Below are 11,281 nucleotides of genomic sequence, written 5' to 3'. Positions count from 1 at the left end.
TAGCGCATCATTCTGACGGCGAACAAGATTATTTTGATTGAGAACTTAGCATAAAATAATGTTGATTTTCAATTTTTAAAAATCGGTAGGAACAGCCTGGTAATTCGGTAGGCGGTAGAAAAGTGAGAAAATCGGTAGCCTACCGCCTAAATCGGTAGGGTTGGCAGGTATGCCTCACGCAAACAAAAAGGTGCATGATGAATACAGTCAAGCAAAGCAAACATGTCATAAAAATGGAAATCATAAAAATACCTCATGATTTCACTTTCTGGTATTCAACAGCAACAGGAAACTCTATTCTATAGCTAAACAACCGATCAGGAGGCCTAGGCCTATTGTTTATCTGATTATCAGCCGTGCTGATAAATTAGAACATTCCATTACAATTTGTAGAAAGGGGAACATTTAATAACCAAAAATGTATTCGAATTTGATCAGTAAATGCATATATTTGTTATAAAAACATGATGAAAACCTAATTAATTATGTAACCAAATTAACATAAGTCAAACTAAAAAAATTTGTATAACATATTTCCTGTACATCATGTACCAAATATAATACTGTACAATAATAAAATGTGCCAACAAACTCTGACCTTTTGTTTTACAGCTGGGTCGTTTTGGCGCGTGTTGAGACCTGTGTCATGTTGCATATTTGTATCCAAACCGCGCGAAAGTATTTCTGCTGTGTGTGGATCTTCAGAAAGGGACAATATTATTGCCTTAAAAGCTGTGAATTTTATCCTTTATAGGTACAAAATATAGTTTATTAAATTTAGATATTTTCATGTGTTTTCGTTTGCTGTGGATCTTCTCAAATAATAGGCATAAAATTTAGGGTACTTTTATAGCGGTCGCCCAGACTAGCCTAGGCCTACTAACTAGGGCCTAAGTAGTACCTAGGCCTACTCTAGTTACTAGTAGTATCCTAGGTAGGCTAGCTAGGCCGCCTAGGCTAGGCCTACCAGACCTTAGCTAGGCCTAGCCTAGAGAGAGAGAGAGGGTAGGTAGGCCTAGTCGAAGTAGTAGTAAGGTAAGAATGCCAGTCCTAAGCCAGTCCATCACGTATGTAAAATGCAGGAGAGCACTAAATTGCTTTGAATAGACGCCCTCCCCAAGGCAAGGGGATGATCCAGGTGTCCGAAGTGGGTGGGGGGGGGCGATCGAGAGACTACCCTAGGGTTATCCGGCATGCCCCTGGGAAATTTTGTTTTCTAAGGCCTAGACGCCCGGAAATAACTCCTGAGGCATTTTGGGCGATCAATAAGAGGGGAAGAGAAACTGGCCTGCTCCTTACCCCAAATCCTCCCCTCTCACCCCCCTCCCTAAAATAAACTATCGCTCCAGAGCCTCATTTGAAGTAAACGCCTCTCGAAGTAACGCCCGGAGGTCGCAGAATATCACTTTTTTTGGTGTATAAACACATCCATTTTTAAAGGTGTATTGTCCCTTGCTAATGTCATAAAATCATAAAAAATAATTTTGAAATAAGCTTGCTCATATTGCAATAGCATACAAATTATTAACTTGTGCATAAAAATTATTGAATTTAAAAAATGTGTACCTTGATTTTTAAACCAAAAAATTATAATAAAACACTTCTAATGACTGGAAGTGTTTCTATCTCTGTAAACATTTTTTATATACTGTACACTAATTCTGTGTTCATAACTTTTATGTTACTTCAAAATGGGCAAGTTAATTCAAAAAATATTTTTATGATTTTTTTTGGTATTTAGTGTGGGACAATACATCTTTAAGCTCCAAACTGTTACCAAAATGTTAAGTTTGCCTATTGGGACAATTTCAAAACGATTCAGTCCAAGCCGTCACGGTAAAAGTGGTCGTCCTAAATAATTGTTGCCCTTCCAAAAGACGGCTGGACGACTCGCTGGCTAAGCCTATTCACAGGCCTTACTTTACAGTCTGGGTCTGCGCAAAATACCAAGCCATGTGACCTGGCTAGACGAATACACTCATTGTAGTTGTTACACTGCAACTGAGCTAAGCTTATTCAAGTCGCTTATTGAAGTCCCATAACAAAATACAACTTCCACTTTAGTGAAAATGATTTGTTACATTTGATTTTAACTTTCAGCTTTACCAATTTTAAAAACCAATTGTGCTTGGAATTTGCATTGATGGATAGTATTGAATCATCATGATGGTAACAGTTACTCAAGTCAACGATGATGCGGAGGGGTCAGATACATTTCTGTCCCTTCTTACCAAATTGGAAGCCAAAGGATTGTTGCCAGAAGAAAAAATAGCAACCTACAAGATGTTGACGGAGTAAGTTAGCTAATAAGAATAATGCTTTAAAGTCAGACTGCGGTGGAAAAAAAAATTTTGATATGTTGTAGATCTGATTTTTCTAAGACAGATAAAAGTTGTTTGACGAAGAACTGGGGAACGGTGAATGAGATACAGATTTTTGAATATTTAAAAACTGGGGGAAAAGGTATAAAATTGGGCAGTTATGCCCCTTTTTCCCCCAGTTACTGTTGGCTTGTTCCATTATAGAGAGAATGATACCGCTATAATTTCAGAATAAAAACTTGTGAAATTACTTTATGCTATAAAAACACAAGTTTTCTTGAAGTTGTAATAATTGTTTTATTGGAATTTAACTTTAGAAAGGCATTCATCATCTGTGCATGCGTAAACTTTGTATCACATGATACAGTATTTCCCCACTTCTATTTTTGTTTATAAAACATGGTGTGTGATGGTGCATGGTTCGCACAGTGGGCTGTGAGTAGTAATGACTTAGGCCTAGAGTTACCGATATTTTTAGCTTAATACCGACTGTTATTAATCACCATAATAATAGAATGATTGTTTAAAATAGATAAATATACTCGATAAGTATTTTATTTTATTAGATTTGATTAAACTTAAACTAAACTGATGTTAAAAATTTAACATAGCGCGACCGTCTAGCAAGGTGGGCATTTCTCTAGAGCAAGAATACGTTGTTTTATTGCGGTAGCCAGAAGTTTACACGCATTTCCAGTTGTTTGTTGTTTAATAATCGGCTGAAAAAGATGAAATTTCTTTATGTGAACATTTGCAAATAATGTCAATGTTTCAAAATAATTAAAAACTTAACATTACGGGAATGGTTTGGAGCTTAAAAATAGGTGCGGCTTATACACAGTGACACAAATAATTGTGGTATTACACGTCCTAATTAGGGGAGGTGGCTTATACACAGGTGCACACAGTACTAATCTATCGTGAGTGCCTTGATTCTTAGCCAGGCTAGGCGTAGGCCTACACCAAGCTAGGCCTGGCCAAGCCATCGTTGTCAGTATTAACTATTAATTATCGATTCAATGTTGGAATATACTTTTAGTTTTTTGCGGCGGTCGGCGATCGTAAACAAAACAGTAAAATTTCAAGAAGTTCAATATCTGATGTTGTTGCTCAGTGCGTCGTCATCGGAGAGGAGGGTAATTCCGTGTCAAATCAACCATAGGTCCCAGGTCGACCGTCTCCGATTTTTATGAAACTTCTTAAAAATGATCCATTATGTGAAAAATCAACATACACAAAAGATTAGCCCTACTGGATATGTAGTTTCCCAGGGATGTAGCCAGTGAAAATTAAGGGTGGGTATTAAAATTTTAAGGGTGGGTGCTGAATCTTGTGAGTATTTTTTCACGTAGCGTCAACCGCATGAACAGTTATTAGATGGGGGGGGGAGGGGTGGTAATGATAATTATGACTTACTTTGTTTGGTTTAAATAAAGAGGTAAGTATACTGTGAGTCAGAGATGAGTGCAAATATTAGATTTTACTAAAATCACTGTTCTTTTATTGACTGAAAGTAACTTGTAGGTTGTAAGTTTTCTTTAATTTCTGTGTGTTAAGTTTATTTGTTATATTTTCATCTCGTATTTTTCATACGCAAATTTGATCCCTGAATAAGAAGGGTGATATATTATGCACCTGTCAAACCTAGGCCTAGCTTTTTTCAAGAAATCATCGCACCACACGCACTGGCTGCCGCTAGCCTAGACTCAGAAAACAACTAGGCCTAGCCTCCTAGAGTATTCTTACAACAAACACATTCGAATCGAAGGTGCAGGAAAAAAAGACATAAATAGAACGATCGATTTATTGTTGTATGTGTTATATTGCAAAAATTGTAAGTACATTAATGTAAAAAAAATCATTATTTGTTCAATTTCAAAACAAATTTTCGATTAACAAATCACAAACATTCAGCCTCTATCAACACACGCATGATGCTCCGATCGAGATTGACGGCGGTAGCTTGAGATTAGACTCCTTTCACCAGACGTTTTCGATTGTGAATTATTTATTTATGCAGTATTGAATAAAGAAGTTAATAATAAAAAAATAAATACAATGTTTTAAAAAGTGTTGTTGTTTATTTATTATAAAGAAACAATACTGATAATAATGTTCATATCTTTGGTTGGTCAAATATGAATTAGCAGTAGTTAATAAAGTGTTTACAGTATTGCATGTATTTGTTTATCTGCGTCTACGTGTTCTGGAGGTCTGACGCACTACATGGGAAAACCCAGAGAGTTAAAAATAGTCGTAGTTAGTTGTTAATCATCGTGTGGGAAGCAATGAGACAATGCGTTTTGTGTATAAATATGGTCCGAATACATCATGGTCCAATGTAACAAACAGTATAATGATGATATCAACAGAATTAAAATTTTATACTTAATTTATCGCGCTTTGAGGTATTTTTTCTTTGTTGAGATTGCTTGGCTTTCTTGGATGACATTTTGAAGACTAAATCATGAAATGAGGGAACCAGGGATTACAGTTGTCTATTTAAACAACCAAAACTAAAACAATTGACAATCATCCACTGACAACTCGGGAAAATAATCGACAAAAGGCACCGCGAGAAGATAACTGTTGTGCGGTACTACAAAGGCTAAAGCACTTTTCAAAGCCGAAAACGCTTTTGTTTAACCATAGCACCGCTAACACGCGAGTTGACACTTTGCGCTTGCTGCTGCCAGAGTAGTCACGTGATCTGTATGCGGTATAAAATCAAAACATTGAATGCGGGAATAGCGAAATTGTACAGTAATCATGAACAGATGCTCTCTGGTTAAGTAATATATTTGAGAATATATATATGAAAACTAATTCAAAAATGTGCCTGTAGTATATAACTGGCATTCATGTAACACTTTGTCGCTGTACATTAAAAAAATGTTTGCTGTAAGCTGTGATTTTATGCTTTATTCTTAGCCTTCCGACCAGTGATTGCCACTGGTCGCGTAGCGCACAGCGTACAGGAATCATTCACAATCCCCATAGGCTAGGCCTACTTCTCTTTAAAAAATGTCCAAGTTTTACCATCGCTATATTTTACTCCCTTTGATGTATATTATGGCTTAACCTCTCCGACATAAATGTTGGAACATTTGTCAGTGATTTGGTAAAAGAAATTTTACTTCTAAAAATACAGACACTGCAATTCTGATGTCGTTTACAACAGACATTCAGCGATTTACACTCGCTTCAGCCATCTTTACAGTGTATTAACTCGAGCGTTCAAAACAATAACAAACTCAATACCGCATACAGATCACGCAAAGTGTCAATTTCCAGCTGATCACACAGTTTACTGTTCAGTCAAGTAGAACGTGAGCGTCCAATCAGCGCTAAAGCCTGGCCGATGTTTTATTTGCTAGGCTGCTTGCATGAGGTTTGAGGCTAGAAATATGTGATGATATATCTCGCGAAAAAAGTAAGAATTCGGGATGGGCGGATATGTACGTTTGACGCTGGGCGGAAGGCATTAAATTTTGCTTTAGGCTGGGCGGTAGACTTTTAGGCAGGGCGGCCCCGCCCGGCTCCGTCCTGCACAATTACATCCCTGGTTTCCGAGATATTGACACCCCAAAAAGAGGGCGTGGCTCTTCAAGATGTGCAAATGCAATTTCCTCCAAATTTGGAAGCTTATAACTCGGGATTGGTTATAGCTATCAAGGTCAAACTTGGTATTCTAACTTATATTCCACCATATTACACAAATATGGCATCATATTAACTGTTATCCCTTCTTTTTTTAAGTTATCTGCACTCAAAATAGCGACTTTGTTTAACGACGCAATTTTTTTGTGATTTTCAATGTCACCCTGTGTCCATATGATTGAGTGTATACATCTTAAATTACAGATATATTATCTATGGGTAGTTGTCTCTAGCCACAAGCAAGCACAGGCTGATCAAATGAATTAGAATGGAATGGCATCCATTCAAAGTTGGGCCAGCCCTAAAAAAGTGAAAAAAGCCTATGTTTCCCATTAACGGTTCGTCATGTGAATAAAATAATAAATTTATACCAGTTAATAGGATACAGGGGTTTATTTATGAATTTGAGTAGCAGGAGAAATTTGAAAGTAACAGGAGAGTAAATTGAAATAGGCCGGTGGTTTAGGGGATAGATACTGTAAACCAGAAACTTTCGCGATTTGATAATTTCGGCCGTTTTCGCGACATTAAACTTTCGCGAATCTCAAAAAGCCTAAATTTTATTAATGAGAGGAATATCATACAATAGCTGAAAATATCATTCGTGAGTTTAGGCCTAGGTTAGATAGGCCTACAGCCACTGTGTAGGCTACAGTATCTAGGCCTAGGCAGGCTTAGGCGCCATAAAGCCTGCCAGGACTTGGCTTTCTATCCCAGGCACAGATAAGAAAGAGACAAGTTTACACACATACAGTACTCACTCATATGATATTCCTTAATTTTGTATGGTATTCAAGCATCCTACAAAATGAATAATGTTTATTAATGTTTTATTAACAAATTATTTTCCTGTAGGCCTAATATCGATTCAAACAAATTGATTGATGATGATTGAACATCGTGGTATATGGTACGGAAAATTAGTTTCCCATTTGAACTTCTTAGTATACACTGCACAGTGGTTGCACATGTGCAATCACATGCAGTGATGATCAGAACCTCCTTGATTAGTATATTTACTGAGTAGGTTAGAATAGGCCTAGAATTTTTCGAGCTCAATATCGGAATTTAAGGTCAGAATATTGATTCAATAATTGAAATACATTCTTTTTTAAGTTTATACACGTTTAATAAAATCCACCAAAATAAATTGAAAATACAATTTTTAGTTCCTTTGTGACCTTAAGGTCACAAGGAACTAATGGGATAATTCGAATATGAAATGTGTGTGTGTGTGTGAGCAAAGTGGCAGCGGGTTTGTAAACGAATAGGCTCCTAAACGGTGGCTCACGGTGGGTATAATGTTTTCCTCATAGTAACTGGTGGACATGTAGTTGTGCAAGAATTGTTTGTTTATGTTAGATGAGAAATGTAGGACGTACGCGATAAAACATATACCCCCTACCACCATTTTTTGAGTCGTTTTTAGGAGAAAATTTCGATATGCGCATGCGTCGGAAAAACTTTGCCGACATTTTGTTTTTCATCGCGAGAGGGTGAGCGAGCTCCATAATGCATACCTTGTTGGTGTAGTTGACCAATTGTTTACTGGATCGTCGGTAGGGTTAGGCCTCTGTCGTTTTAATGTAGCAGGTACACGTGTTATTAAAAATGAAAAAAGTGATCTAACCAAACACGGTCTTTACATAATGGTATTGGATCGAACGTGTTTAATATTTTGCGGAAATTTTGTTTTCTATCGCGAGAGTATACAGTTTACACTAGAGAAGTTGTGTTGTTTATGCGAACGTCTAGGCCCTAGCGTGAACTTAGGTAGTTGTGGTAAGTCGACTACTGCTTGTCGTCTAGTAGGTGTAATGTGTGTTTTAGTAAAAATTAACGTGATCTGAACAACATTTTACATTATAGTATTGAATCGAATGTGCTTACTTACCTAAAGTCTTTTACTCACGATGAACACGGCAGTTACACCATAACAATACGGCAAATACACCATAACAACTCCCTGGCAATACATACGAAACACGACGATGACAGCAGTATTCAGTCAGTCTTGTTAAAATAAATAATATATTGGTCTACCACAAGACTACCATACAGATCAATAAACAATAATCCGTGACAAAATAAAAATCAAGAGTATATGTAACGATTGAATATGTAGCATAAATGCATTCATATAAACACACTTACTATTCTGACCCGACCTCCATTACTGGAAATAGACCCTAGAGGTCTGTGGCTTGATAAACCACAGAGCAAAAGTTGACAGTTTTGGCGGCATTAGTTTGATAGACTATTTAAATCGTTGAAATGAAATTTCTCTAGGCCTATATATAAAACTAGAAATTGCAAATTGCAAGTGAAGTGCTGCGAAGTACAATTGCATAAAATGTTCTTCGAACAAAATTATTTATGCGAGTCAAGTGAAAATAATGAATAATAAAAATATAACAAATAATATGAGCACGACCCATTGTCTATATTAGAACAGCGTTGGTACCGTGTACAATAGTGTTTTGCTGCAGTGACATCTCTCTGGTGGCGACTCGCTGCTGCTGGCGAATCCATCTGCGCATGTGTATAAAATGGTATTTATTTCCAGTCTACAACAAGCGTCGCCTAAATGTAATAATTAGCACGTTGAAATAGGCTAGTAAATAAGTTTAACTGAGTTCGTAAATAATATTGGCCTCAAAATATTGTGGCTGAGACATGAGCCGATTAAACATAGAAATAAGAAACCTAGAAATATAGTAAAAAAGCTGAATAGTACTCCAGCGTCGCGATATGTGGACGTTGGTACGAGTAGGTTAGTTTACAAACGTCGCCTAAAGTAATTGATTTTACCCGGCAGAACGAAAGAAGGAAACTCCGCTTTTCAGTTGTCTTAGGCCATTTTTTTTTGGACAAACAATGACCTTTTCAGAGGTCAAATTGCTGTCAAGAATATGAATAAGCAGGTCTTTTCAGGGACGGACCGCGGTGTTGTCTATCTTTACTTTAGCCGCAGTTAGCGAGCTGCTTATTTTTAGCGACCGTAAACAACAAAGTAATTTACAAGAATGGGCTTTGTGTTTTAATTTATGGCGACCAATATCAGTTTTAAGCAATTTAAAGGGTTTCAAGTCGGCAGAATTCGGAGACGTTCCTTTATTTTTTTAGCATTTGTTAAATTTATCGACCTAGGCAAGGCCTGCTAGGCCGACTTACCCAATCCAGATCCTGGGACATCACCCGTGGAAATTTGTGTACGCGAAGTTGGGCGTAAGTTCGGTGTGGGATTCTACCCGGGGAACTATGGTAATATTTTATAGCAGTAGTGACTGAGAAAGTTTTCTCGATTGTTGAAAAAACAAAACCAAGCTTCGAGCTATCATGACAACAAAAACTTAAAGTGCTTTAATGACACACAAGCTGGAAATGTTGAACAGAGATTATGAGTGTCATTCGAATAAATATTGACGTTATGACTCCAATGAGATCCAGCGAAACAAGCAACATACCGTGCCCTTCGTGGTGAAGTCTGTAAGCCTACTGATTAAAATGTAACTTTAATATTTTTTCTTGGTTGTGAGGTAAATAAACAGTACACTTGAAATTAAGTAACTCTTGTTTTGTTTGAAGCAACTGTACAGGAATTAGGATATAATTGCCGTCTTAATTTTTTGTCACCAATGAATAGCGTCCCTATTTTTGATATTCGAATGTTTGCAGGTATGTAAATATACAGCATTTGATGGACGGACCTGTATGGAGGTGTAGGTGTACGTAAAAACATTAGAAACCATTACTGGACTACATATCCCTCTAAACTACGTTTACGTACAAAGGAACGTACGTACCCGCAGGGTTCTGGTTATAATGATGAAGTTGTTTACTTTTCACAAACATGTTGAAATTTGTGGGGATTCACCATTTAGGCCTATGCCCTAGTGCGTTGTTGAAGAAAACATCTAAGGAGAGCAAAAAATAGTTCTAAAATTTACGCAGATATCGAAAAGGGATGGATACCACATTGGAAAAAAAATGTCTCATGTGATGTGAATTGAGACGATTTTTGCTTGCTTGCCGTTTTAATCATTTTACTATCTATGACTCTGAAATTGTGAGCATTCAATATAGTTGGTTCGGCTAGCTACCTCCACCACCGAGTGTAAACGAATTTGAGCCAGTGTTGGTTTTTTTTTTGAAATATCTATGTCATCACAAAGAGGGCTGGCAAAATAAAAATGAAATGAAAATAAAAGGTTCATAGTCATACACAAAAAAAAATGATGATCTGTTTTTCCTTTTCCGTGGTAAGAAAACCCGGAAGCCCAATGTACGGAACAAGAGTTTAGGCGATGTATGTCGTCATCACCTTAGCACGTGGTGGAGAAGTTTCTATTATCTTATTGGCTAACATGTGATTTGGAGGCGTGGCTTCTTTGATGGACTCACCCAGGCGCGGCTGGCGAACTTTGAACTTTAACTTTGTTTACGCCGCGAGTTCATGAAAGTCAAGCATGGAGTCTAAAAATTGGTAGACATTTTAACGAACTTTCAAGTAGACATTTTAACGAACTTTCAACAGAAAGGAACATCAAAATGAGTGCATACTATCGCAAATTAACTTCGTGTAGGTAAATAAGGTTCTTTACAGGCCTGTTTCGCTATTTATATTGGTGGTTTTTGTATTAATTTTTACAGCATTGATTGAAGTAGCCGGCGAAAACATTGTAGTAACCGATCAATGCGCCGGCCGCCGGCTCTTAAATAAACCCCTGAGATATATTAGATCTACTTATACACCAAATTTCAGCTTTGGTACTCAGCTCCTTCATGGTTAGATACTATGATGAAAACTACACATATTTTAACATAATCGGAAATAACTAAATTTTTTAAAGAGTTGTGTAATTCCATGCCATGGGATCATAGATTTTTAAAATTGTTTATACTGACAGTTATTCATGTGAATTGAAAAACCTGAAATTCCTGTTTGTTTTCCAGTAGCGACAGTTTGATGTAAAAGGGGGCATGGCAGATTTGGAATCAGCAGTAAAAGATGTCCTACACCACAAAATCTGAAGGTTATAGGCGCTGTACTTCCAAAGATATTAGCATACGAAAATCAATGTTAATTTCACAGTGCACTAATTTGTGCCACGCCCCCTTTTACATCAAACTGCCGCTACGGGAAAACAAACAGGAATTGAAGTCTAAAAATTTCAGGTTTTTCAATTCACATAAATAACTGTCAGTATAAAAAATTTTAAAAATCTATGATCCGCCATTAAACTAAGTGGGTATTTTGAGTGCAGATAACTTAAAAAAAGAAGGGATAACAGTTAATC

At 37.0% G+C, this 11,281-nt stretch overlaps 2 protein-coding genes across 3 annotated transcripts in view; one reads left to right on the top strand and one right to left on the bottom strand.

The window, feature by feature from the left end:
* LOC117105957 (L-galactose dehydrogenase-like) overlaps positions 1-352 on the bottom strand; it is a 28,784-nt gene extending 28,432 nt beyond the window's left edge. Inside the window, exon 1 of one of the 2 annotated variants that reach the window (XM_033247261.1) lies at positions 253-352. In XM_033247261.1, coding sequence (XP_033103152.1) covers positions 253-257 — 5 coding nt within the window. In that variant the 5' untranslated portion in view covers positions 258-352. The remainder of the gene's footprint in view (positions 1-252) is intronic. The other variant, XM_033247262.1, reaches the window with a different exon arrangement.
* Positions 353-614: 262 nt separating this feature from the next.
* Positions 615-11,281, top strand: part of LOC117105958 (telomere-associated protein RIF1-like) — a 53,549-nt gene continuing 42,882 nt past the window's right edge. The window contains exons 1-2 of the mRNA XM_033247263.1: positions 615-754; positions 2,101-2,294. Coding sequence (XP_033103154.1) covers positions 2,164-2,294 — 131 coding nt within the window. The 5' untranslated portion in view covers positions 615-754; positions 2,101-2,163. The remainder of the gene's footprint in view (positions 755-2,100; positions 2,295-11,281) is intronic.

This window comes from Anneissia japonica, unplaced genomic scaffold (genome assembly GCF_011630105.1).
Source record: "Anneissia japonica isolate Jap-2015-1 unplaced genomic scaffold, ASM1163010v1 scaffold284860_len1800451_cov186, whole genome shotgun sequence".
NCBI classification, from domain to species: domain Eukaryota; kingdom Metazoa; phylum Echinodermata; class Crinoidea; order Comatulida; family Comatulidae; genus Anneissia; species Anneissia japonica.
The sequence above is the reverse complement of the archived record's forward strand: the minus strand, read 5'-3'. Positions and strand labels throughout refer to the sequence as shown.